Here is a 26,624-nt window from a genome sequence, read left to right as displayed (position 1 = left end):
AAATACCAAGTAACTCAGACCATTTATTGGCCAACTTACTAAACATCATTCATTGCATTAAATTGATGGCTTTTCTGTCTTATGTGCTCCCCCGTTAACAAATCAGATTTCAAAATAACTGTCTTTTTAATGTTAGCAGTGATCGCCACATTAACTATAGTGGTGTTTGTATAGCTAGCTCTTCTAAACAAGGTCTGAGCCAGATGGTCTCCTGACACTGGCGTGCCCTCTGAACTGTGATATGAGTGGCTGTAGGCCTGCAGGGCTGAGCCTCAGCTCTCTCTGCCCTCCTGTCCCAATACATTTTCTCTCTTCTGAAATATCTGCCACTGTCAGCAGGCAGCCAGCATAGTTAAACCGTGTGTTGAGAGCTTTCTTGTCTCCCTCACTGCTAAAACACCACATTTTTATCTATTGCAGCATATTCAACCTTTTGTTTTAACATATTATACATGAGTAGTCCCCATTAATAATTTCAAACGGTAATATAAAAAGTCAACCTATGACACACTGAAAGACATCAGCTGGTTGCCACTATGGATAGCTAGGTTATGCCGGTGCACAATGGTAACACTACCTGCCATCACTTATCCAGCTGCCAGAGACACAATCAAGACAATATGCTTTCTTGAGCTTCATAGCTTTTAAGAGTCAATGAACTACATAACTCACTCATATACAAAGATATGTTTTATCATTCACTAAGGTCAGCGCAGATAGTGTAGAAAAACAAAACACTTTATTACAATTAGGCTGAAAAAAATCAAATAAACTACTTTACAAGTACAAATGTTTTCCATAGTTATTTACATTTTTTTTTTTTTTTTTTTTTTTTTACATCAATACAAAATGACGTGATTAAACAAGATAGTTAATGTTTACAGTGTTTGTTACAATGGACTAAAGGAACATGCATTATTTTCCATAGAATATCTGAAAAAGTCACATCCAGATTGTATTTCATTTGTGTATTGAGTGGTTTGTTTAACTGTGATACAATGACTATTGGGGCAGTTTGACATGGCAAGCTCAAATAAGCTAACTTTTAAGGACACCTCTTTCAATGTTAAATTGGTACACTGAAAAAGGTTATGCGAATGTGTTTCTATGGATACAACTCTGCAATCACTAACGGCTCAGGGCTTTGTGTGATTTGCATGTTTCACAATAAGCATGAGGACTGAAATCCTCACTTATCCTCCTGGTAGGCAATGCACCTGTAGTACTGATATGGAGCTACATTACTTGATCATGATATGATTGGTATGTTCTATATCTATAAACAACTAGGAAATTACAGACATAAAAGGTAAGCATGAGAACACCAAGGAGGGCAGGGACAATGAATGAATATACAAAACATTCAAATGAACATTCCCCCAAATTAGTGATGCACCAGCCCATAGGCTTCAGCCACATAGTAACATTAATATATTCATCAATATAAAATGCAAGAATATGCTTTTCAGATCTACAACAGATCATTAGATGTTGGTGCAGGGGGAGGTTGCCTCCAGGGGTGACCTTCTGAAACAGTGAACAGTTACAGAACTGTTGTAGAAGATTAACACTCTTGAAGACATGCCATTCCTTTACATGGAGCAGTTCCTTTAGCCAGGTTAGATTCAAAACAGCCACCTCAGCCAGGACTTCACCGCTCTGCCAAAGTGAAAGGATCTCTTCATGTCATTGTGAGTGCATTTACACTGATGATATGGGCTCTTTGGCCTAGCTGAAAGGGGAGCACTAACTATTCCTGTGGGCTCCTAGCTGCTGCCCCCGCTGGGCTTGGCCTGGTTCTTGCCCCTCATGGCCCCTCCGCGAGCCTGGCCCTTGGCTGGCTGCTGCAGTACAGGGGACTCGGCTGCAGCAGGCGCTTGGGCCTGCTGGGCTGGGCTGTGAGGAGAGGTGGTCTGGATCTGAGGCGAGGCGACTGCAGTCACCACCTGCTGCTGGAGAAGCTTCTGCTGAACCACCTGGGATGTGCCTGATGGAATCATCTGGGGCTGGGGCTGGGCTGAGGACGCAGTCTGGGTCAAGGGCACCGTCTGGGGGTGGATCTGGTACGACACAACAAGAGGGTCACAGACAGACGACAACGTTACCAGACTATACTGCCCTCTTGGTAGCTATATTCACCGTCATAACATTTCACAAGAGTTTGAAGGGAATGACCGAAATGCCTAAACGCACGAAAGCATTGTGCAATTTAAGCAAGCTGACTTGTATTTGAGTCACATGCAAGGAAGATGTGAAAGGTCATGACGCACAGTAAGCAAAACCTGTTACTTCTCATTCTTTATGCCTCATAAGAATCCTGTTTAATTCTGCCCTTCTGTTGCGGCATAGTGCTCTTACCTGCTGTGGAGATGATACGATCTGCTGGATGTTGGCCACATTGGATTGCCCCTGCACTATCTGGGGGAGCTTAGCCACCTAATATGCAAGGGAAAACAGTTAGCGTTCCTCACACCTCTGGATAATAGCCCTCTATACATGTATGACCCAGAACCTAAAGGCCAGTGGGTTGAAGTATCTGAGTAGTAGATGAGTGCATACCTGGATTTGCTGGGCCCCAGTTGGTTTTCCAGCCTGGGCAATGGAGGTAGTGAAGAACTGGGTCTTGATGCCAGGTTGGAGCTGGGTGGTGGCAGCATAGGTGACCTTCTGCTGCTGGGTGGCCTGGGGACCCTGCACTGTCACCTGCTGGGTGCCCAACTGAGGGAGAGGACATAGAGCAGAACTAGGTTCACAACAAGATTCTTCTGACAAAAATGCATGGCAACTATTGACAGACTGGTTGTAGTTTCATAAGCGCCACTTTCAGATTAGAAATGCACCTCTGACCAGCCCATACCCTTATGGTAACAACAAGAGAACACTTAAATACAGTGGGGAGAACAAGTATTTGATACACTGCCGATTTTGCAGGTTTTCCTACTTACAAAGCATGTAGAGGTCTGTAATTTTTATCATAGGTACACTTCAACTGTGAGAGACGGAATCTAAAACAAAAATCCAGAAACTCACATTGTATGATTTTTAAGTAATTAATTTGCATTTTATTGCATGACATAAGTATTTGATCACCTACCAACCAGTAAGAATTCCGGCTCTCACAGACCTGTTAGTTTTTCTTAAGAAGCCCTCCTGTTCTCCACTCATTACCTGTATTAACTGCACCTGTTTGAACTCGTTACCTGTATAAAAGACACCTGTCCACACACTCAATCAAACAGATTCCAACCTCTCCACAATGGCCAAGACCAGAGAGCTGTGTAAGGACATCAGGGATAAAATTGTAGACCTGCACAAGGCTGGGATGGGCTACAGGACAATAGGCAAGCAGCTTGGTGAGAAGGAAACAACTGTTGGCGCAATTATTAGAAAATGGAAGAAGTTCAAGATGACGGTCAATCATCCTCGGTCTGGGGCTCCATGCAAGATTTCACCTCGTGGGGCATCAATGATCATGAGGAAGGTGAGGGATCAGCCCAGAACTACACGGCAGGACCTGGTCAATGACCTGAAGAGAGCTGGGACCACAGTCTCAAAGAAAACCATTAGTAACACACTACGCCGTCATGGATTAAAATCCTGCAGCGCACGCAAGGTCCCCCTGCTTAAGCCAGTGCATGTCCAGGCCTGTCTGAAGTTTGCCAATGACCATCTGGATGATCCAGAGGAGGAATGGGAGAAGGTCATGTGGTCTGATGAGACAAAAATAGAGCTTTTTGGTCTAACTCCACTCGCCGTGTTTGGAGGAAGAAGAAGTATGAGTACAACCCCAAGAACACCATCCCAACCGTGAAGCATGGAGGTGGAAACATCATTCTTTGGGGATGCTTTTCTGCAAAGGGGACAGGACGACTGCACCGTATTGAGGGGAGGATGGATGGGGCCATGTATCGCGAGATCTTGGCCAACAACCTCCTTCCCTCAGTAAGAGCATTGAAGATGGGTCGTGGCTGGGTCTTCCAGCATGACAACGACACGAAGCACACAGCCATGGCAACTAAGGAGTGGCTCCGTAAGAAGCATCTCAAGGTCCTGGAGTGGCCTAGCCAGTCTCCAGACCTGAACCCAATAGAAAATCTTTGGAGGGAGCTGAAACTCCGTATTGCCCAGCGACAGCCCCGAAACCTGAAGGATCTGGAGAAGATCTGTAGGGAGGAGTGGGCCAAAATCCCTGCTGCAGTGTGTGCAAACCTAGTCAAGAACTACAGGAAACGTATGATCTCTGTAATTGCAAACAAAGGTTTCTGTACCAAATATTAAGTTCTGCTTTTCTGATGTATCAAATACTTATGTCATGCAATAAAATGCAAATTAATTACTTAAAAATCATACAATGTGATTTTCTGGATTTTTGTTTTAGATTCCGTCTCTCATAGTTGAAGTGTACCTATGATAAAAATTACAGACCTCTACATGCTTTGTAAGTAGGAAAACCTGCAAAATCGGCAGTGTATCAAATACTTGTTCTCCCCACTGTATGTGTGTGACTGTGTAGACTGCGGTGGTTCTGTTTGTCCCTTGAGCTGCACCTTCTGCTGCACAGTGGCCGGTCCTTGCTGTGGCTCCACTGCTTTCTGCTGGGCTGCTGCTGCCTGCACGGCTGCCTGCTGCTTCTTCATCTGGAGCAGCTGCTGCACCTGCATCTGGGGGAATGGGGGCGGCAACACCGGCCCACCTACAGGAGCAGAAGGGACAGGACAACCTCAACCAATAGAGGGAGTATGTGTTTTTGTGCTAAGAGGAAAATATTCTGAGTGCTTCAGTCTAATCAGTTGCTGAGAATAGGAGGGTTTCCCCACCTGTTTTCTGGGCCTGGCCAATGGCCACACTGATTCCAGCCACAGAGACGGGCAGTGTGGTGACGCCAGCGGAGGAGACCATAGCGGGCACAGAGACTACGGGGGGCTTAGTGAGGGTCACCTGGGACGTCTGCCCTGGCTGGGCCTGGATCTGACCCTGGGTGGGCACCCGGGTCTGGGGTGGCAAAGACAAACACTGTTCTAAACACTGTTTCAATGGATCATTAATTCATCTCAAACACGGTTACTTCTGGTAGATCATTATTCAAAATGGACACGTCTCAGCAGTGACATTGTGTGGCATTTACCAGTCTGAAAATAATAAAGATCAGCACAACAGTGGTACTAATCCCCTAGACCAGGCTACATACTGTAGAAAAGAACAAGAGCAGGGGATAAAGTTGGTCCTCACCAGTCTGGCCAGCTGCAGGTTGGCTACGGTGGAACCAGCCAGCACGGCCCCGGCTCTGGGAGCAGCAGCTACAGCAGCTAGCTGTGGGTTGGCCTGGGCTGCCTGGAGGTTAGCCAGCTGGACCTGGGAGGCCTGCTGGCCTGCCTGCTGCTGGCCCTGGGCTGCTGCCACTGCCACCTGCTGCTGGGACATCTGCATCTTCTGCTTGTGCATCTTCAGCAGCTCCTACAGTCAGAGAACGAGTTAAAGTCAAGTTATATCTCAAGTTCTTTAACATCTTAGTATCTGGAATATAGTGCAGTGTGGTTCGCTGACTGTGATACATTTTGCAATCCTACGTGAATCCAATTTAAGTGCATTCACATAGACTTGCAAAGTGTTAAACTTGCACTGCTTTGAGAAGGGGACTGAGCATCAGTAGCAGCTAATGCCAGGAGGCCATGCTGTGAATGAAGGGCTTCTCTGTAGAGCACAATACCTGGGGTTTGCCCACAACCTTAATGCCTTGTGGAGAGGAAGCCTGCTGTTGTTGCTGCTGGAGCTGCTGCTGGCGGAGCATGTGGAGGTGCGCCTGGGTGATGGGCTTCCCCTGGGGCAGCTGCATGCCTGTGGCTGGGTACAAAGAGGGAGAGGAGTCAGATCAGAAAACCAGGCAATAGGGCACTTTAATTATGTTGTTTTGTTGTATGTTTCCCTATGTTCTTTGACGGGTTACTTTAAAGTTGGTGTTAAAAGGGCTATCTAAATGAATTTGATAGATTAAGTGATTGTTTGTATGTGTTCAGTGTGAATAATGTGTCCAGTACCTGGTGTGACCTGAGTGACCAGGGAGCGGGTCTGAGACTGCACTGGGGTCAGAGTGGTGGACACCACCGCAGAGGCAGTCACCGGGGTAACGGCCCTGACACCCTGACCCGTAGCTATGGCGATCACCTCTCCAGGGGTGGCAGCGGCAGGTACGGCTCTCTGCTGGGAGTGGACCACCTGGGCTGCTGCTGCACCGGCAGGCTGGAGGGGGGACAAGAGCACAGGACCTCATGTTAGACCAACAGTCAACACCTACTAGGACCATTCACTCTGTCAGCAAGACTGAATATTTCTCAAACAATGGTGAATGTGTGTTATAATACAAAAACTGGGAAAGAATCCCTAGGAGTTGTGGGAAACAATAACAGGGTTAATACATAGAGTAACTTACAGACAGGGTGCCTGGTATGACTTGACCTGGTGATGCCAGCCGTTTGTTGGCCTGGAACGGACTTGGAGGCATTCCAGCCACTGTGTTCACAATCACGTTCCCCGCTACGGTGCCTGAAAGGGACAAAAAGGAAAATTATTTAAGAAGTGACTATTTCATTACAGACCAAATGTTTTGTAATGATCAATGACTGTGCCATGAAAACCCACCAGTTTGAATGGTCGTCCCCCCAGCAGCATTCTTAATGGCTCCAGCCTGAAAAACACAAGCAACGTTTTCGTAAAAACATTTTCTTTCCCAAAATAAATCTATATAGACAGCTCTTGGTCAGACATTGAAAATTGTCTCGTTTTCCCCATTCTCACCAGGACAGTGGTGTTGGGTACAGCGGTAGCTCCAGTCGCTGCAGGGGCCTGGGGGACTCCCGGGGCCTGGGCTTGGCCTACAGCGGGAGCCCCAGCCTGAGGTTGGGCAGCACCGGCCACGGCCTGGGGGGCTCCAGCCTGCTGAGCTAGCTGCTGAGTCCTTTGCTGCTCTGCTAGGGCCTGGCAGGACACACAGACAGATAGGAATGTTGAAGATCAGAGCGCGAGCACTGTCACACTGCATACTGCAAACTTAGCCATCAATCCAAAACCAGAGAGAACATACAGTAACAGTACACACCTTCTTCTCCTTGGCAATCCTCTCAGCACGTTGTGATGCCACCTGAATGGGAGGGAGGGGCTTGTCGTAGCCGATCCCACTTTCTGCCAGGACGGAAGCATGTTTGGGGTTCTTCTGGAATGGGTTCATCCCCAGACTTTGAAGACGAAGCAAACATTCCATAGAGTTAATTGATAGTTGCACACTAAGCATGTTTATCAAGAGGCTGATAAAACAACATGCATTACTTCATGCTACAGAGGAATGGTCATGTTGAGTGCTTACAGGGGTTTAATGGGGGGACTCCTCTTGTTGGCGATGATCTTCATGAGCTCAAAGCGGCTGTTGTAGAGCTGGATGTGTGTAGCGTTGCCATCCTGGGTGTAGATCTGACAGGTCCGCAGCGGCCGGCTGTTCTTAGACTGGTGAAGGAGAAAGGAGGGAAATTGGCCAATCAAGAGAGCTCTGTGAATCCAACAATATGACCACTGTAAAAGACAAGAGTAGGGCAATGTACCTTGTATATGCTCTTGGTTTTCTTCTTGGGGTTTGCCTCATACACCAACTAAAACGAGTAACAAAAACGGTATGGGTTAATTATCTGAATACTCAAAACAACATAATGTCCAGCTGCCATTCAGGACTTTAGTAGTCATGTCTGCTCACCTTGCCCTCCTCCCGGGGGATGATGACGTTCTCGTAGCGGTTGCGACACTGCTTGGGCGAGCGGTAGATCCGGCTGCAGGAGTTGACCACGTCGCTGACGAGGTCCCAGTTGGGCGTGTGGGCCGGAGACATGATGGTTAGGTTCAGAGGGAGCTCCAGGAGCTGCTTCAAAGCCTGCCGCAGACAGAGAGAGAGGGGACACTTACTTCACTAACGGAACACATCATACTAACTTAACTACAACACATTTCACCACAATTACAAATAGCTTAGCTTCTAAGTATATTTTAGTTCAACTCATCTGAGAGTACCTAGCAAACGTACATGACAGACATTTCCACCGTGGGTAAAACAAGCCATTTCAGTAGCAGCCTTCTCAGTACCTGTAGCAGGGCCCAGTCTTCACTGATGAGCCACTCTGGGTTGTCCTGACCGGCCTCCATGGCAGGTTTGACCAGCGAGGGCAGAGGCTTGGCGAAGGGCGCCTGCTGCTTCAGGGAGAAGTTCTTCTTTTGGTCCTTGCCCTCGCGGCGGACCTTGAGCATGCTGGCCTTCTCAAAGAGGGAGCGAGGAGGAATCACTGTCTCCCCATGACCCTTCTTCTTCTTCCTGCCTGCTGCGGAGCACAAGCACATGGGTGACGAGAGAGCTCACAAGTGCATCACTACACACACACACAATGTACCATACTGTAATGCTTGTTACAGAAATACAAAGCCTTACCCGAGGGGTCCATCTTGAGTCTCTTGTGCTCCTTGCGGATGTAAACAGGAGGCAGTTTGGACTCCGGCATGGGAGCAGAGTCGTACATCAGACAGATGACAGAGTCGATATAGATGTCATTGTCATCCTGCGGTGGGGTAGGTGGAGTCCACAGCTACAACCAGAACCATAGGTAAACATACAGCTGACAGGCTCATGGATCATATGAGGCTTCACTATGACATAGCTCAGGTACTGTCATGTACTTGTCATGTCTTGCTCGTTTTGATGAGTCAGTTTTTTGTTGATTATGTGTGTACTGTTATTGTATTGCTAGATATTGCTGCGTTGTTAGAGCTAGAAACATAAGCATTTCAATGCACCTGCGAGAACATCTGCAAAACTGTGAACGTGACCAATACACTTTGATTTGATGTAGACATTATGCGACTGAATTACCGGCATGATTTCTGTTTGGCCATCTTCTCCATCAAACACATACTCCTGTTGAAACAGAGACAAGAGCTAAGCTCCCATTACCACGGAGTTACAATGGAAACTCACTACAGGCTCTGTTCTCTTATCTCAACACCGTGACCACCAGATGAGAGAGTGAAAGCCTACCATGTTGTAAGCATCCTCTCTGGTGTAGGTGAACAGGTTCTCCTCGTCCTCAATGATCATCCTCTCGGAGTCTTCAGCCTTCAGTTTCTGAAGGTGCTGCATCTCCCAGCTTCTCTTTGCACACAACAGTCGCTCCTGGAATTCACATTAGTCATGAAATAATTATCAAATTTGTTTTTAATTGTGGTCTGGTGCTACTTTGAGAATACAAGGTCTTACGAGTTAGTAGTACCTCTGGATGTCTGAGAGGGCTGTTTTGAGTCTTACCTTGGCAACATGTTCGTCTTCACTGACATGAAGATACTCCAGGTATTGCAGGGCATATTTTTCTATCGGCGTTAGCTGATGGAGTATAAGATTAAGACAATCCAGCTGTAGTTAAAACTGATGTGTTAGCTCCCTGGTATGTAGTCTACAAGACAATCCAGCTGTAGTTAAAACTGATGTGTTAGCTCCCTGGTATGTAGTCTACAAGACCATCCAGCTGTAGTTAAAACTGATGTGTTAGCTCCCTGGTATGTAGTCTACAAGACCATCCAGCTGTAGTTAAAACTGATGTGTTATCTCCCTGGTATGTAGTCTACAAGACCATCCAGCTGTAGTTAAAACTGATGTGTTAGCTCCCTGGTATTTAGTCTACAAGACCATCCAGCTGTAGTTAAAACTGCTGTGTTAGCTACCTGGTATGTAGTCTACAAGACCATCCAGCTGTAGTTAAAACTGATGTGTTAGCTCCCTGGTATGTAGTCTACAAGACCATCCAGCTGTAGTTAAAACTGATGTGTTAGCTCCCTGGTATGTAGTCTACAAGACCATCCAGCTGTAGTTAAAACTGATGTGTTAGCTCCCTGGTATGTAGTCTACAAGACCATCCAGCTGTAGTTAAAACTGATGTGTTAGCTCCCTGGTTTGTAGTCTACAAGACAATCCAGCTGTAGTTAAAACTGATGTGTTAGCTCCCTGGTATGTAGTCTACAAGACAATCCAGCTGTAGTTAAAACTGACGTGTTAGCTCCCTGGTATGTAGTCTACAAGATCATCCAGCTGTAGTTAAAACTGACGTGTTAGCTCCCTGGTATGTAGTCTACAAGACCATCCAGCTGTAGTTAAAACTGATGTGTTAGCTCCCTGGTATGTAGTCTACAAGACCATCCAGCTGTAGTTAAAACTGATGTGTTATCTCCCTGGTATGTAGTCTACAAGACCATCCAGCTGTAGTTAAAACTGATGTGTTAGCTACCTGGTATGTAGTCTACAAGACAATCCAGCTGTAGTTAAAACTGATGTGTTAGCTACCTGGTATGTAGTCTACAAGACCATCCAGCTGTAGTTAAAACTGATGTGTTAGCTCCCTGGTATGTAGTCTACAAGACAATCCAGCTGTAGTTAAAACTGATGTGTTAGCTCCCTGGTATGTAGTCTACAAGACAATCCAGCTGTAGTTAAAACTGACGTGTTAGCTCCCTGGTATGTAGTCTACAAGACAATCCAGCTGTAGTTAAAACTGATGTGTTAGCTCCCTGGTATGTAGTCTACAACATACTGTAAGAAGGCACTTAATGACAGTTTATCACCTGGTCCATGACAGCACTGAGCTCCTCCAGCTGAGAGGGCTCTTCTTTGACTTGTGTCTCTTTCTCCAGGTACTCCTCCTGACCCTCCTCCTCCTGCCACTCTGGTGGTGGGGCATCCAGGCTGATGCTGTGAAGGGCCTGGATGTAGGGCCTGGCCACGCGGGGAGAGATTGCCTCAGAGGGAGACGGCTCCTGGTGCAGAACCACAAACTCCTCAACCTTCTCCCCAGAGCCGGCCTCCACCTCAAACAGGTCCTGGATGGTCCGCTGGACAGAGACACAGCGTATGAAATAATATAGTATGGGGTTTTAGTCAGAGTGGGGCTGGGGGCTGGTTGGTGTGAGGGTAAAAGATTCTACCTGTGTGAGTGGGGCTGGGGTCTGGTTGGAGTGAGGGTAAAAGATCCTACCTGTGTGAGGAATGCCAGGGTGTAGTCAGTCCCCTGGGCAGCCACCTCTCTGATCAGATCCTTGGTGCCGTTCTTCAGCAGCTTCTCTTCAATGGAGTTCGCACTCTCCAGTCTGGGATACAAAACACCAAGTTACCAACTTCAAACTGACTAACATTCCAGTTAGTCATCCTGATATGGTATGTAGAGTTACAGTTGAAGTTGGAAGTTTACATAGACTTAGGTTGGAGTCATTAAAACTCATTTTTCAACCACTCCACAAATGTGTTGTTAAACTATAGTTTTGGCAAGTCGGTTAGGATATCTACTTTGTGCATGACACAAGAAATTTTTCAAACAATTGTTTACAGACAGATTATTTCACTTAAAATTCACTGTATCACAATTACAGTGGGTGAGAAGTTTACATACACTAAGCTGACTGTGCCGTTAAACAGCTTGGAAATTCCAAAAAATGATGTCATGGCTTTAGAAGCTTCTGATTGGCTAATTGACATAATTTGAGTCAATTGGAGGTGTACCTGTGGATGTATTTCAAGGCCTACCTTCAAACTCTGTGCCTCCTTGCTTGACATCATGGGAAAATCAAAAGAAATCAGCCAAGACCTCAGAAAACAATGATAGTCCTCCACAAGTCTGGTTCATCCTTGGGAGAAATTTTCAAACTCCTGAAGGTACCACGTTCATCTGTACAAACAATAGTACGCAAGTATAAACACCATGGAACCACGCAGCCGTCATACCGCTCAGGAAGGAGAAGCATTCTGTCTCCTAGAGATGAAGGTACTTTGGTGCGAAAAGTGCAAATCAATCCCAGAACAACAGCAAAGGACCTTGTGAAGGTGCTGGAGGAAACAGGTACAAAAGTATCTATATCCACAGTAAAACGAGTCCTATATCGACATAACCTGAAAGGCCGCTCAGCAAGGAAGAAGCCACTGCTCAAAAAACGCCATAAAAAAGCCAGACTACGGTTTGCAACTGCACATGAGGACAAAGATAGTACTTTTTTGGAGAAATGTCCTCTGGTCTGATGAAACAAAAATGTAACTGTTTGGCCATAATGACCATCGTCAAGTTTGGATTAAAAAGGGGGATGCTTGCAAGCCGAAGAACACCATTCCAACCGTGAAGCACCGGGGTGGCAGCATCATGTTGTGGGGGTGCTTTGCTGTAGGAGGGACTGGTGCACTTCACAAAATAGATGAGATCATGAGGGAGGAAAATTATGTGGATATATTGAAGCAACATCTCAAGACGTCAGTCAGGAAGTTAAAGCTTGGTCGCAAATGGGTCTTCCAAATGGACAATGACCCCAAGCATACTTCCAAAGTTGTGGCAAAATGGCTTAAGGACAACAAAGTCAAGGCATTGGAGTGGCCATCACAAAGCCCTGACCTCAATCCTATTGAACATTTGTGGGCAGAACTGAAAAAGCGTGTGCGAGCAAGGAGGCCTACAAACCTGACTCAGTTACACCAGCTCTGTCAGGAGGAATGGGCCAAAATTCACCCAACCTATTGTGGGAAGCTTGTGGAAGGCTACCCAAAACGTTTGACCCAAGTTAAACAATTTAAAGGCAATGTTACCAAATACTAACTGAGTGTATGTAAACTTCTGACCCACTGGGAATGTGATGAAAGAAATAAAAGCTGAAATAAATAATTCTCTCTACTATTATTCTGACATTTCACCATCTTAAAATAAAGTGGTGATCCTAACTGACCTAAGACAGGGAATTTTTACTAGGATTAAATGTCAGGAATTGTGAAAAACTGAGTTTCAATGTATTTGGCTAAGGTGTATGTAAACTTCCGACTTCAACTGTATGGCAGAACATGTCTTTAGCCTGTGTGTTACCTATAGATGTGGATGTCCTTGAAGCGTCCGATCTTGTCGCACCACTCCTGGGTGCGGGCGTCCATGCTGGGGTTGAGGTCTGTGTCGTAGAATATAATGGTGTCTGCATCGAACACGGTCCCCACGGCCGAGCAGCAGCGGTTGGTCAGAATGCTGCAGAACACCTGTCTGTTCCTGTTGAAGGTCTTCATATGCTCCTGATGGGAGGGAGATATCGTGAGAAACCGAGAGAGAGACAGATTAGTCCTAAGGAGAGGGCTTCAGAGTAGTATCCTATCCCAATACTCCAATTAAGATAATGGTATAGGTAGCATTACGTCTTGTGACCCTGACCAATACTTGTCTAGCATCTACAAAACACATGGTATAGATAGTTGGAGAGGTCTAAATCCTACAAATGATTGTATGGTTTATGATAAGAGTATATGCTGCATCAGTGACTGGTGTGCTGAAACTGAGCAGTTCTTCACAACTATACTTTGTCTTTTAGACAAATGAAGACACGCTTCCTCTGCTTCAAATGTTACAAACCAAACACCTCTGGTATAGTTCACTCAGCTAACCGACAGAGAGACGGAAGGAGAATTAAACAAGAGGTCGGTTAGACACGTCTGATTGGACAGCCAGAAAATAAAAATAGCAAGTGTAGCAGAAACAGGTTTTTCAGACAGAAAATGAAACGGCAAGTGTAGCAGAAAAGTAAAAAGTACAGCACTAAATAGCCCAATAGCCCCATAGGTTCTCTAGAGTTGTCACTGTGTGCTTCTCTTAAGGCCCTAGGAGGAACAGAATCCAGTAGGGAGGGAAGAGAGCGTAGTACTCTGTCCCCTTATAGTGCCAGAACACTGCACTGAATCAAGAGGTCCCAGTGTTAGACAGGGAGAAACAGAAAGAGAGGCAGGGCTGTCACTGAGTGAGTGAACTACAATTAACCTTAGTCATGCAACACAATAGAAGTCTGTGTGTGAACTCACTATAACACAGGCACCATAACTGGTGCAGCGGATTACTTCCTTGGTACAAAGGTGTTTTACCTGGCGTTCCTCTGTGGTCAGGCTCTCGTCCACGCGGATGTATGTGAGCTGCCGGTGGTCCAGGAAGGCCTCCAGGATGTCCAGCATCTTCACCATCTGTGTGAAGATGAGGACTCGATGATTCTCCGACCTCAGCTTCTGGAGCAGAATGGCCAGGGCCTCAAGTTTACCTTCGGTGGGGGGGAAATTATGCAAATGTTTGCGTAATTCGAACGATATGTGCAGCCCACGCACCAAATGGACTACCTATGTTGAGCCAGGCTTATAGGAGAGCCTAGAGCCCTGGCACGCAAAGCTAAATATAGTTTTCTGCTGAGCTCACCTGAGTCCATCTGCATGAGCTGCAGGTCAGGGAACTGGAGCTGGTGTCCAGAGGCCAGGCGGTGGATGTCTGTGCTGTGGGGGGCGGCAGCCTCCTGGAGCCTGCGACTGATCGACTTCTGCTCCAGGCTGTAGGGAGCTGGGGGATTGGCTGCATACAGGTGAGGGGGAGGAGCTACTGCGACAGGGACAACACATGATAACCTACAGAGAGGAGAGAGTTTTTTTAATGACTGTAAGAAATACAAAAGGCTATATGAACTCAAGTAGGCTTTAACTCAATTCACTATACGCAAACTTAACTATATTTTGAATCAGGGTGATCACGTCCATCCTGAAATAAAAGTTTAATCTGACAGTGATGTGAGGTGATTGACCATCGTAGTAAGTTGGGTACCTGCTGACTAGGTGGCTGCCGGCGTCCTGGCGGTGTGTGGAGGAGAGCAGGGCAGACTGGAGGTGTGTGGTGGTGGCCACAGGGGTCCTCTGGGCCCTGAGGCAGCTGTCCCTGCCCACCCACCTCCAGCCCCTGGGGCTCAGGGCAGAGTGAGGAGCCCCTGGGGTCACAGAGCAGGCTTGGAGCAGGTCAGCTCCGTACAGGACACTGCGGCCATAGCGCCGCTCATTGGAACTGAACAGGCGGTTCAGACGCTCCTTCAGCAGATGACTCCTCTCCTCTGACGACTCCTTGTACATGACACACAAGAACGGCATTTCATCGCTTTGGTGAGAATATGGATCATGGGACTACAGAAATATAGGTTTGTAGTTTCGTTTCGTTTCATTTTCTACTGTGTTCTACCAGTGCCAGTTCTGCCTACCTGAGGGGCAATAGGAGCAGCAGGAGCTGGCTTGACGCTCACCCCTGTGGCTGAAACTTTACAAGTAAAGGGAGAAAGACCAAGGCCATTACAGCACAACCACTGTCAGAAAGGTGACTATAGAGTTGTAAGCCATGACAGCAGAGACAGTGATGTAATTCTTCAGGCACTATCTGCATTATTCACAGTTGAAGGTGGATGGCTTACCTTGGTGGGTTGGGGTGGCTGGGGACAGGGTGCCAGGTGTGGAGGAGGAGTTGGAGACGGGTACAGCCTGAGGTACCGTCTGCATGAGCATGGAGCCCTGAGGCCGGAGGATCTGCTGACCGGGGGCCGACACTATCTGCAGGATGTTACCTGTACCACCACACAACCAGGCACACAGACAACACGGAAACCTTCAAACAGCTATTTAGGGTAATAACCATTTAATTTCATCACTCTCTAAGTAAAAATGTCTATACATGTAACATTGGTTATCCAACTCTAAATATTTATATGATGGGGACTTGGAATAAATTACATGGTAGAGAGAAAAGTAGCATCTTTGTTGCAAGTGATTGCAATATATTGAAGGGAAAAATAGGTAATAAGGAGAGTATGAAATGTTGGGTGTACATTACCGAGTGTACCTTGGAGCTGCAAGGGCTGCCCTGTGGTGAGCTGTCGGAGCTGGCTGGGGGACAGGGTGAACTTGTTGCCCTGGAACTGCAGCGTGACGGGGGTCTCAGGCTGGGAGATCCGGTTCTGACTGCCTGCTATGGACGCCAGCTGGGCTATTTTCACCACATCTCCACCTTCAGGAGGGAAGACAAACAAACAAACAAACAAACAAACAAACAAACAAACAAACAAACAAACAAACAAACACACACACACACACACACACACACACACACACACACACACACACACACACACACACACACACACACACACACACACACACACACACACACACACACACACACACACACACACACACACACACACACACACACACACACACACACACACACACACACACACACACACACACACACACACACACACACACACACACACACACACACACACACACACACACACACACACACACACACACACACACACACACACACACACACACACACACACACACACACACACACACACACACACACACACACACACACACACACACACACACACACACACACACACACACACACACACACACACACACACACACACACACACACACACACACACACACACACACACACACACACACACACACACACACACACACACACACACACACACACACACACACACACACACACACACACACACACACACACACACACACACACACACACACACACACACACACACACACACACACACACACACACACACACACACACACACACACACACACACACACACACACACACACACACACACACACACACACACACACACACACACACACACACACACACACACACACACACACACACACACACACACACACACACACACACACACACACACACACACACACACACACACACACACACACACACACACACACACACACACACACACACACACACACACACACACACACACACCTCTAGTCAAATAACACCACAGACCAAAAGAGGACTGCTGTCAGAAACAGTCTAGCAGTGCATCACCAAAAAGACCAAATAAAGACATGTTTGATATTTCAGTTAGTTGAAGGGTGAGGGAGACTAGACATGCAGAACCAGGGTGGGTTAATGAGTGGGACGAGCGTAGGTAGCTGCACTCCACAACACCAGAACCATTGTGGTTGCTAATGTGTACCAGAACCTGAGGGGGAAAATTTACACATGCTTAGCAGTGCATACCTTCAGAGTCAAAATAAACCAGAAAAAACAACATCAACAAACAAAGGAACCAAAGATTTGGGATCCCTTCCTGCAGCTGAGCTGATAATAGGGAAAATATTAGTAAAATGGAAGAACCAATATTTAGGGGTGGGGGAAATATAATTTTCAAATGGTTAAAACAGTCTTGTGTGGTCTATCATGGCAGCAGACGTTGGGTTGTGAACATGCAGGTTTCAGAAGAGATACTGAGGAGGCTGTTTGGGGATGCTGCTGACGTGGCTGTAGTTCTCATTTTTAAAGTGCTTTTTATCTTCACTCAGTGATACGCTGCAGTAAAATAGTACAATGGAAATGCCATAGCTGTAAACCTGAATATGTTTTCTACCTTTAAAAATATATCAAACAACACTGTTAACATGATAATAATATTCTAATACTATAATTCCACCATGACATAGATTTTTTTCAATGTATTTACACAGAAAGAAGTGCCGTTTCTTTAAAAGCCAAGACCTAAACACACATCAGCAGTGTCCCAGAAAAAGAGAGAGGCCTGTTGTCAGAGCAGCCCTATCTGTTGAGCCGAAAGTGGAGGGAAAAGTTGGAGGGAGGGGAGGGGGCCACTTACTAGGCAACCTTGCCTGGGCCTGGGACGTTAGAACCAGCCTCTGGGGAACCAGGCTGGGCTGGATGGCATGGGTGGGGCCTAGGGATGGCCTGTGGACCTGTACAATGCCAGGCAGAGTGGGCTGGGCTGCGCCACACAGAGCCTGGCCCAGGGCCACAGTCCCCACCACATGCTGGCCAGTGGCGGCGCTCCCAGAGGAGCCTACAGCAGACCCAGTGGTGCCGGTGGCTGGAGAGGTAGTCTGGGCTTTCTGAATAGCCGTCCCAGCCACTGTGAAGTACAAGGGGGTTTGGAATGGGCTAACTGTTAGGAAGGGACTGAAACAACGTGTCAGTTAATTCAACAGCACAACTCGAGGGTGGTGGGTCCATCAGATAGGTTTGGTTTATACCGGTCTGGGATAGGTTCAGAACAGGGATGGGCAACTGGCAGACCCACTTTGGTAGGCCCGCAGATCAATTTCCAATTATTATAATTTTTGGATTATGGATTATTCAATTTACTGTGGAGAGTTAGAATAGTATAATACACAAAGTGCAAGTTGAAAATGTGGTTGTGAATCAGCAGTTTTTCTCTTGTTATGTCAGTCACTGACAGTCAAATAAGTAGCCCATATCAGTAAAATGTGTAGATTTGCAGGAAATTAGCTATAAAAGTACACATTTTTCTCTCCGCCACCATGGCAAAATGAGTAGAATTGCATGAAATGAGTTATAAAATGACTAAATCTTCTCTCCGCTCCATAGCCAAATATGTAGAATTGCAGCAAACTTGTTTTATGTGTAGATTTGTGTGTAGATTTGTGTAGATGTGTATATTTGTAGGAAATTGACTATCTCACCTTACTTTTTCCCCCTCTTCACTGTCTAGGGGGCACCTAAAATATGTTGCTTGCAAAAATGTAACTTAAAGTCGGTCCCCAAACAGTTAGGGCCGGCTCTGATCTCATGTATGCACACCCACGAGCCACGGCTGCCCCTCATGATGAGTTCCCATTTTTGATGGCCCCCACCCCCATCAAAGTTGCCCATCTCTGGTTTAGAGTCAAAAGAGGATGTCAATATAATAACATATTCACCTTCGACTTCCCTGCTTCAGAATACATTTGGAGCAGTAAAATCTTTGTCAATTTTTCCCCGAAATTACGTTGATGACCCCATCTTTTAAAATTACACGTGCATAAACCAGACAATTTCCAAATGTAATGGCGGTAATGACTAAATATGCAGTTAGTTTAATTAACTTGCAGTTTTTTGTGTGCAGTTTTTAGTGTCATGACAGACTAAAATCACACATGCTTTACAAGACATTACATGGTAGCATCATGCGATTATCTTTGTGATACACACTGCAAAAATACTGTAAATAATCAACTGCAATTATCAAAACACATTAAGATAAATGTTTGATTTACTTCATCAAGTTATTCAACTTGAAAATAGCATGAAACTTGAAAACAGTGTGAACCCCTGTGCATACCAAGGTGCACCCTTGTTATAGGGATCTATAGTGAGGTCTTACCCTGTGTGGTGGTAGTGGTGGTGACAGGGGACTTGCCCCTGGTCTGGGCTGACTGAGGGGCCGTGGAGGTGTCGGGGGTAGTGGTGGCTGGAGGACGCTGCTGACCCACAGTACTAGTCATGGGCACTAGACGACCCTCTGGCTTGGTACCATACTGCACTGGCTGGAACAACCTGTCAATCAAATCATAGATTCAATGAAAAGGTCACAAGCAACACAGCCTAGCGCTGTGAGAATTCAAAAATATGCTTCATTTAGCATTTTCGTCAGAAACAGAATGTAATCATCCATGTCATGTGATGTGAAAGGTAACGCACAGACCTCATGGGTTTGATCTTGCAGGGCTTGGGCCTGGCCGGTGGGTCCGGGGCACTGTGGATCTCCTCGATCAGCTGACGGGTGACTTTGAGTTTGGGTAGAACCTCCTCCGTCTCGTAGCGCGTCAGTCTGTTCTCATTACTGACCAGGTCAAACAGGGACCGGTCCAGGCTCTAGAAAAAGACAAAAGGAAAGCGTGTTCTGAATCTCATATGTAGGTGGAGACTAAGTTGTCAGATAAAGACCTAGAGATAAACCAAAACCATTCTAATCAATTTCATTGTACGTCATTCAGGTGAGCAGTACTAATGAAATAAAATAATCGGAATAAAAGCCCTCAGGAGTTTTTAGCTGTGTGGTACTGGCACCCTCCTAGTCGTACCGTGCGTTGGTCCTCCTGCAGGGCTCCCAGCACCAGGGAAGGGGTGTTGTACTGCAGAGAGGAACACACGTAGGAGCTGCTGGTCTCCCTGATGTTTACCAGGTCTGGGTGGTTACAGATCCTCTGCAGCTGCAGCAGCACCTGCAGCACACTCACAAAATGACCCGGCTTCAACGCCTCCTGGGCTCTAGGGGCGGACAGAGGACAAGACATTCAGAAACAAGGCAAGTGAATTTAACATCTGCGCAACCATGCTCTGTTAACAACCAAAGAATCATCATGCATTTCTCCTGTTGAACCTGTGCTCAAATATTCAGTCTACGAGAATAGGACAAAATGCAATCAGGTTGTCCATACATTAGGCTGAGGAACTGTGGTGTCTGGAGGCCCGACTCACCCTGGCTGAGTGAGGATATCTTCATACATGCTCCTCTGTCTGCTGGACAGGCGACACTTGAGGATGTGTTCATACTTCTTAGGTAGCTGCTTCTCCACGTCCCTCTTACAGCGCCTCAGAATGAAGGGTTGGATCATCTGGAGAGAGAGAGAGAAAGGATGTCGGATCAATTGGTAACTAGGTATGAACAGCTATGCCCTGGTAAATGGGAATCATACTGACCACCAATGTTAAGCAAGATGTCTTTAATGACAAAACACACACATTAGGAATGATAAACAACTTCACACCACAACTAAACTGCCATCGATATCCATGATATCAGTGACTACTGACAACCTCTAAACAACACAAGGATTAGAAAGATGAGCGTTTGGTTGTACCCCTACTGACCCTGTGTAGGCGAATGACCAGTTTGTGGCAGTAGTCCTGGTTCTGGTCTGTGCCTGGCTTGACTGGGAAGTCTGTGTAGGGTCTGGTGATGCCTGGCAGGAGGAAGTGGATCATGGTCCACAGCTCCTTCAGTGTGTTGTGTAGTGGAGTGTTGATCAGGAGGATCCTCTGCTGACTGGAACACAAACCACAACAACACATCATTAGCTTGTGTTGTTTCTCTTAGTCGCGAACAATTTAAAATGCATGGAAAACCACAAGGTAAAGCCACATTTCAGAGTTTAGCCTTCATTTCATGCTAACTAAGCTGTCACCAAAAAGCCCTCGGCAGACCAGTCTGTGTGTGGGTGTAACCACAGAGTTAATCTAAAATAAGAGTTGCTCACCTCTTGAGAGCAAAGATGGTTTCCCAGTGTTTCTCAGACATGTTCTTAATGAGCTGCACCTCATCCAGGACCAAGTGTTTCCAGCTCCTTCTCAGGAAGTGGCTCTGGTCCTTTAGCAGCAGCTTGTAGGACGTCACACACACATGGAAGCTATTGGCCTCCGCCCACCACTGGAGACACAACAACACGACAAGTTATGGACAGACAAATACAAACTGGTATACAAGGGCATTTGAAATAAGCCAAAAATAAGCCATCTTTATGGCACTGTATTCATGAGAAGTTTCCATGATCTACTGTGTCACATTTGGTGCTGCTGTCCTTCCCAAAGTCTCTCTGCTGGAATGGACTCAATCTCATGGGTCTGTCTATTGAAAAAGGTCCTATTGAAACAGATCATTAGTAGTTACCCTTCTCTTTGCTCTGCATTCATGTTTGTTGCCAAGGTAGAGGAGGATCTTGAGGCCAGGACACCAGCGTTTAAACTCCATCTCCCAGCTCAGCATCTTACACGTCCTCACCACAACTAGGTGGGGGCCCCAGATACCTACATAAAAAAAAAAAAAAAATGAAGTCTATATGAATGTCTATATGAATGTTTACATACAGAAACATAAGAAAAGCATTGAATAATCTATTTCAGCATTAGGTTAGATTACCCTCTTGACAGGCCAGATGGGCCAGGTAGGCCACAATCTGCACGGTCTTGCCCAGTGCAGTCTCGTCTGCTAGGATGCCGTTGAGGTGTTTCTTGTGGAGGCTGGCTAGCCAGTCCACTCCGATCTGCTGGTACTCACGCAGTGATCCGTGCAGCAGGAAAGGAGCCTGGCTGCGGACCTGAGATACATAGCAGAGGGTCATAATGATTCCCTGTTTGTACATAGTAACCCACTAACTGTCCTCTTAACTGTAGATTTCATTTATAAGCAATTTTGTTATTTCATTAATCTTGCCAAATTCCTCTCATTCTCAAACTGGTTATATGACACCCAACAGTGAACCACTGGGTCAGTGTGAGGCTGAGTTGTGAGGACTCACAGAAGAGGTGGTCCTGGCACTGCCCTTGGGTAGGATGAGTTCTGTGGCGGCTGCCACCTCTGCTATGTCCTTCTTAGGCTTCCCGTCAGTACCAGGAGGACAGGCCTTGTCAGAACCTCGATACTGGTCCACACTGAGCAGAGAGTCTATCACTACAGCCTCGGAGGGGCTGTCCAGAGAGGACTCCATATCTGAGATGGAACAATAACCACATGAGCACTACAGAGAGAACACCACCAGTCCACAAATCCTTTTGCTTTGAAACTAATCATCTTGGCATATCAACAATCACACAGCACCGAGCAAGACGGGTACACAGAGATGGAGTTTACATGTAGAGTTTAAGTGTACCTTCAGTCTCATCCCGGTCCTCCTCATCACTCGGTGGGGCAGACTGGGGCCAGTCAAAGTTGTCAGTGTAGGCACCAGCATACTGCTTCACCAACGCACCCAGAGGCATCTCAGCTGAGAACGGTACAAGACAGAGAGGAAAGGCTCAGCATAGACAAAACCCAAGGGGCACTTATAAACATGACATGTTTTAAAGAAAACACCATTAGATAAAGGTCATCGGGCTAAATCCATTACTGGTTCTGGTGAGAAAAAGGTGTGTCATGCTGACCATCTTTAGCCAGATCGGCCAACTCTGCCCTCTGATCAGCTGTCACCTCCATGGCTTCCTGCTCCTCTATGGTGCTCTCCTCATCCTGAACTGTAAGAGAGAACACAGCCATAGACAAGTTACAGGATAACTTGTGCTCAAACAACTGTTCAATGTAAGAGGGCACCTGTTGGCACCCACCTGCTCAAAACTTAAACAAAATTACATCTATACTGAACACAAATATAAATGCAACAATTTCAACAATCTTTCTGAGTTACAGTTCATATAAGGAAATCAGCCAAATGAAATAAATTCATTATGCCCTAATCTATGAATTTTACATGACTGGGCAGGCCCACTCACTTGGGAGCCAGGCTCACTCACTGGGAGCCAGGCCCAGCCAATCAGAATTAGTTTTCCCCCACAAAAGGGCTTAATTACAGACATAAATACTCCTCAGTTTCATCAACTGTCTGGGTGGCTGGTCTCAGACGATCCCGCAGGTGAAGAAGCCGGATGTGGCGGTCCTGGGCTGGCGTGGTTACACGTGGTCTGCGGTTGTGAAGCCGGTTGGACATACTGCCAAATTCTCTAAAACAACGTTGGAGGCGGCTTATGGTAGAGAAATTAACATTCTATTCTCTGGTGACAGCTATGTTGGACATTCCTGCAGTCAGCATGCCAATTGCATACTCACTCAAAACTTGACACATCTGTGGCATTGTGTTGTGTGACAAAACTGCACATTTTAGAGTGGCCTTTTATTGTCCCCAGCACAAGGTGCACCTATGTAATGATCATGCTGTTTAATTAATCAGCTCCTTGATATGCCACACCTGTCAGGTGGAAGGATTATCTTGGCAATGGAGAATTGCTCACAAACAGGGATGTAAACAAATTTGACAGAATAAGCTTTTTGTGCATATGGACAATTTCTGGGATCTTTTATTTCAGCTCATGAAACATGTGACTAACACTTTACATGTTCCGTTTATATTTTTGATCAGTATATTTTGGACACATACCTTCTTCAGCCAATGAAGTGCTGGACCTTCGCTTCCTTGATGACATAGTGGGTTCCTGTGAATAAGATACATTTTAAATAAGTGTCATACCACCCCCAAAAAATATTAGGTTATGTCTGGACAATTTGGACAACAAGAGCCAGGAAATCAATGCAGCACCTACGTCCTTTTCAGCTTTATCTGCTGTCGACTGAGTAGGTTTAACATCTTGTCCTGTGACACAAGGAATAACCAATATATTCAATAGACATTATATGAAAGTTATCTTGTATTAAAACCATTTCAAAAGGCTCTTAAATAAACTCTCACCCTTACTCGATGCTCTCTGCAGGCTGAGCATTTTCAGTCTCTTCTCATAAATCTCAAACTGTAGTTTTATTTCCACAACCTGAGAGAAACCAAATGGAACAAATTAATTAGGATGGACAGAGTGGATCACACTCTTGAAATTAATAAGGACAACAATGGAACAGTTTTCACATCAAGAGAAACTTACCTGCTCAATGTTGGACCAGAAGAACTCCACCTCTCTGGCGATGGTGCTAGCAATGTGACGAAGCCGCAGTTCTCCCTCTTTCTTGAACTTCGCTTCCATTTTCTTCTGCTCGTCATGGTAACGGGAACAGGTGCGAACCAGCTGGGGAATGGGGAATATGTCATATGCAGTTATGATCGTGTACTGAAATCTTAAGAATGACAGTACTGCAGTAACAGTACACCAAGAGGACTATGGCATCATACCTTCTTGGCAGCAGCCATCTTCCACCTCCTTTCCTGGGCAAAGTCAGCTGCCATCCACTGCATCTCCTCCAGTAGGTAGTCCCAGTGGGACTTGGGCCGAGAGGACTCCATGAGCTTGGGCAGCCTACTGGCTGACCACTGGCCCTCTTTCCTCAACTCAGAGATACGCTGGTGCACCTGGCTCTCCTGGGGGGGGTCAGAGGTCACATCATGAGCAGTCTGAACACTGAAGCACCTGATCAGTCTGAACATAAAAGCACCTGAACAGTATGAAATGCAGTCTGAACACAAAAGCACCTGAACAGTTTGAAATACAGTCTGAACACAAAAGCACCTGAACAGTATGAAATGCAGTCTGAACACAAAAGCACCTGAACAGTATGAAATACAGTCTGAACACTAAAGCTCTTGCAGAGTCATAGGTTTTTCTGAACCAACTCCTCACCAATTTGGTCTGCTCAGCTTGTTTGTCCTGTGAGCTCCCTTCTGATGACTGCATACCTGAGCCCTGACCAAAACCACCCATTTTGATAGTGGAGGTGCTGTTGGGCCCGGCCAGTTTGGACTGTGTGGCAGGGGTGATGTTGGACTCAGGATGGCGGAGGGGGCCAATGGTGTGGGGGGAGGGGAGTGAGTTGGGGACATTGAGGGGGGCAGGAGACATGGAGGGGTTAGACAGGGAGTTGATCATCATTCTTTGGCCAGGTTGGTTGGACTCTGCTCCAGGACGAGCAAGAGCCACAGTCTGATCAAGGGAGGAGAGAGAGAAGGCAAACCGTTGATCTACAAACCGATGAACACAACCAAAAACATGCAATGTTTGGAAGTTATCCTTTGGACTCACCGCCTGTCCTGGCTGCAGCAAGGGCTGAGGCTGCTGTAGCTGCTGAGCCTGCATCTGGAGGTGAAGGCCAGACTGCATCTGCTGCTGGAGCTGTGTGTGGTGGTTTACTGGAGCCATGATGGGGCCGTGCACCTTCACCTGGGCCTGAAGCAGGTTGGCGGCCTGGGCTGAGCTCTCCACCAGCTGTGACTGCTGAGAGAGAGCCATGGGCAGGCCTGCCATGGGGAGGGCGCCCTGTGGGAGGCGACCTGGCAGTTGGGGGGGAGGGGTGTGCAGGCTGGCAGCGTTCTGCACCGGAGGCCCTTTAGACGGGTCATAGAGAGGCTGGTTCTGCTTCTGCCCGGGGATCTGAACCGACTGTGGGTTGGGGGGCATCCCGCCTGGAGCACAGTAACCAAGTCATAGGGAAAACAAGGAAAGGAGCAGAGAGAGGGAAAGAATAACAAGGTGTGGCTGTGAGTTACTGTTTCTCTGTCCATACCAATCCTGCTCTCTCTAAAATAACGGCCTGTTAAAAACACTACACTCTGCACCGGACTGAGATTCAGGTGAGCACTGAAGGGGGACAGAGGGGGTCTGAGCAGTACTCAGGCCAAAGGGCATTTTGTGCCTCATTCTTAAGCCAATACATTTCAGTACTGACTGAACGTGATCATCAGATTCTAAAATGATAGTGTTTACTGCTCCATCTATGGTACCAGTGACCCAGAACGTCTCAATTGGATGTACTATGAGTCAACAGCAGTGTATTTCTTACTGTTGACGAAGAGAGAACATTCATGAAAATGATAAAGAACAATGGTTACAGAAGAAATAAATCAATGTGATCATCTACATGTCCTTCAAATAAAATACTACTTTTGTTAATGCAAAAATAAAAACATTATCTTTAAAATGTTAAGAGAAGAGAATGTGATTAAAACAGCAGAACTAATCATGCATAAACGGTTTCAGCAGAGGGACTAAGAAGAAAGGGTTCAAAATCAAATGAAACAGAAAATATTGAAAATAAAAAACAGAGGGGAAGAAAAAAGAAAATAAATTGAGCAATCACCATCACAAAAACACCATATGTTCAGCATGCATGAAGCAATGTCATGCCTAGCTGGAATGCTGGCATATACTTGCCTCTAGTTTTGTGGTGCACAGACCATAGCAAAGCAAAGCAAAGGAGTGAGCAGGAGGACACACATGGCATCTTGCAGACAGCAGGGCTGAGCGGAGCTGTGCACACAGACTAAGCAGCACCTGTCTTACCTCCCTGACCATCACTCACATCATCCCCTAGACCACATCAACACCTGGCCCTGACATACACCACGCCAACCTGTGACATGTCATGACTGCACCAAGCTTCCTCCATACGGCTCCCCTCCTTCCTACTACAACTGGGGGAAAGAG

At 46.5% G+C, this 26,624-nt stretch overlaps 1 protein-coding gene and 1 non-coding gene across 11 annotated transcripts in view; both read right to left on the bottom strand.

Moving 5' to 3' along the window:
* Nucleotides 1-677: 677 nt before the first annotated feature.
* Nucleotides 678-26,624, bottom strand: part of LOC139545499 (E1A-binding protein p400-like) — a 29,857-nt gene continuing 3,910 nt past the window's right edge. For 4 of the 10 annotated variants that reach the window (XM_071353334.1, XM_071353330.1, XM_071353337.1 and 1 more), the window contains 48 exons: nt 25,224-25,603; nt 24,825-25,124; nt 24,380-24,565; nt 24,135-24,275; nt 23,948-24,026; nt 23,802-23,851; nt 23,639-23,693; nt 22,632-22,721; nt 22,361-22,474; nt 22,010-22,200; nt 21,631-21,808; nt 21,382-21,518; nt 20,972-21,141; nt 20,586-20,760; nt 20,193-20,329; nt 19,796-19,982; nt 19,417-19,586; nt 19,096-19,268; nt 17,575-17,844; nt 15,708-15,881; nt 15,292-15,441; nt 15,085-15,140; nt 14,661-14,950; nt 14,265-14,467; nt 13,943-14,112; nt 12,909-13,105; nt 11,049-11,160; nt 10,639-10,905; nt 9,332-9,406; nt 9,065-9,199; nt 8,900-8,944; nt 8,462-8,615; nt 8,122-8,354; nt 7,739-7,912; nt 7,590-7,637; nt 7,358-7,494; nt 7,094-7,229; nt 6,793-6,972; nt 6,637-6,682; nt 6,428-6,540; nt 6,036-6,237; nt 5,708-5,841; nt 5,230-5,454; nt 4,818-4,992; nt 4,548-4,693; nt 2,560-2,718; nt 2,359-2,436; nt 678-2,060 (listed from right to left, as the gene is read on the bottom strand). In XM_071353334.1, the coding sequence (XP_071209435.1) occupies nt 1,767-2,060; nt 2,359-2,436; nt 2,560-2,718; nt 4,548-4,693; nt 4,818-4,992; nt 5,230-5,454; nt 5,708-5,841; nt 6,036-6,237; nt 6,428-6,540; nt 6,637-6,682; nt 6,793-6,972; nt 7,094-7,229; nt 7,358-7,494; nt 7,590-7,637; nt 7,739-7,912; nt 8,122-8,354; nt 8,462-8,615; nt 8,900-8,944; nt 9,065-9,199; nt 9,332-9,406; nt 10,639-10,905; nt 11,049-11,160; nt 12,909-13,105; nt 13,943-14,112; nt 14,265-14,467; nt 14,661-14,950; nt 15,085-15,140; nt 15,292-15,441; nt 15,708-15,881; nt 17,575-17,844; nt 19,096-19,268; nt 19,417-19,586; nt 19,796-19,982; nt 20,193-20,329; nt 20,586-20,760; nt 20,972-21,141; nt 21,382-21,518; nt 21,631-21,808; nt 22,010-22,200; nt 22,361-22,474; nt 22,632-22,721; nt 23,639-23,693; nt 23,802-23,851; nt 23,948-24,026; nt 24,135-24,275; nt 24,380-24,565; nt 24,825-25,124; nt 25,224-25,603 (7,691 nt within the window). In that variant the 3' untranslated portion in view covers nt 678-1,766. Of the gene's footprint in view, nt 2,061-2,358; nt 2,437-2,559; nt 2,719-4,492; nt 4,694-4,817; nt 4,993-5,229; nt 5,455-5,707; nt 5,842-6,035; nt 6,238-6,427; nt 6,541-6,636; nt 6,683-6,792; nt 6,973-7,093; nt 7,230-7,357; nt 7,495-7,589; nt 7,638-7,738; nt 7,913-8,121; nt 8,355-8,461; nt 8,616-8,899; nt 8,945-9,064; nt 9,200-9,331; nt 9,407-10,638; nt 10,906-11,048; nt 11,161-12,908; nt 13,106-13,942; nt 14,113-14,264; nt 14,468-14,660; nt 14,951-15,084; nt 15,141-15,291; nt 15,442-15,707; nt 15,882-17,574; nt 17,845-19,095; nt 19,269-19,416; nt 19,587-19,795; nt 19,983-20,192; nt 20,330-20,585; nt 20,761-20,971; nt 21,142-21,381; nt 21,519-21,630; nt 21,809-22,009; nt 22,201-22,360; nt 22,475-22,631; nt 22,722-23,638; nt 23,694-23,801; nt 23,852-23,947; nt 24,027-24,134; nt 24,276-24,379; nt 24,566-24,824; nt 25,125-25,223; nt 25,604-26,624 lie in introns of all 10 variants that reach the window. The other 6 variants (XM_071353331.1, XM_071353333.1, XM_071353332.1 and 3 more) reach the window with 6 other exon arrangements.
* LOC139546020 (small nucleolar RNA SNORA49) lies at nt 13,663-13,792 on the bottom strand. The gene has a single exon (XR_011669172.1). It is a non-coding gene; the product is annotated as a small nucleolar RNA SNORA49 (small nucleolar RNA).

Source organism: Salvelinus alpinus, chromosome 19 (genome assembly GCF_045679555.1).
Source record: "Salvelinus alpinus chromosome 19, SLU_Salpinus.1, whole genome shotgun sequence".
Taxonomy (NCBI): domain Eukaryota; kingdom Metazoa; phylum Chordata; class Actinopteri; order Salmoniformes; family Salmonidae; genus Salvelinus; species Salvelinus alpinus.
The sequence above is the reverse complement of the archived record's forward strand: the minus strand, read 5'-3'. Positions and strand labels throughout refer to the sequence as shown.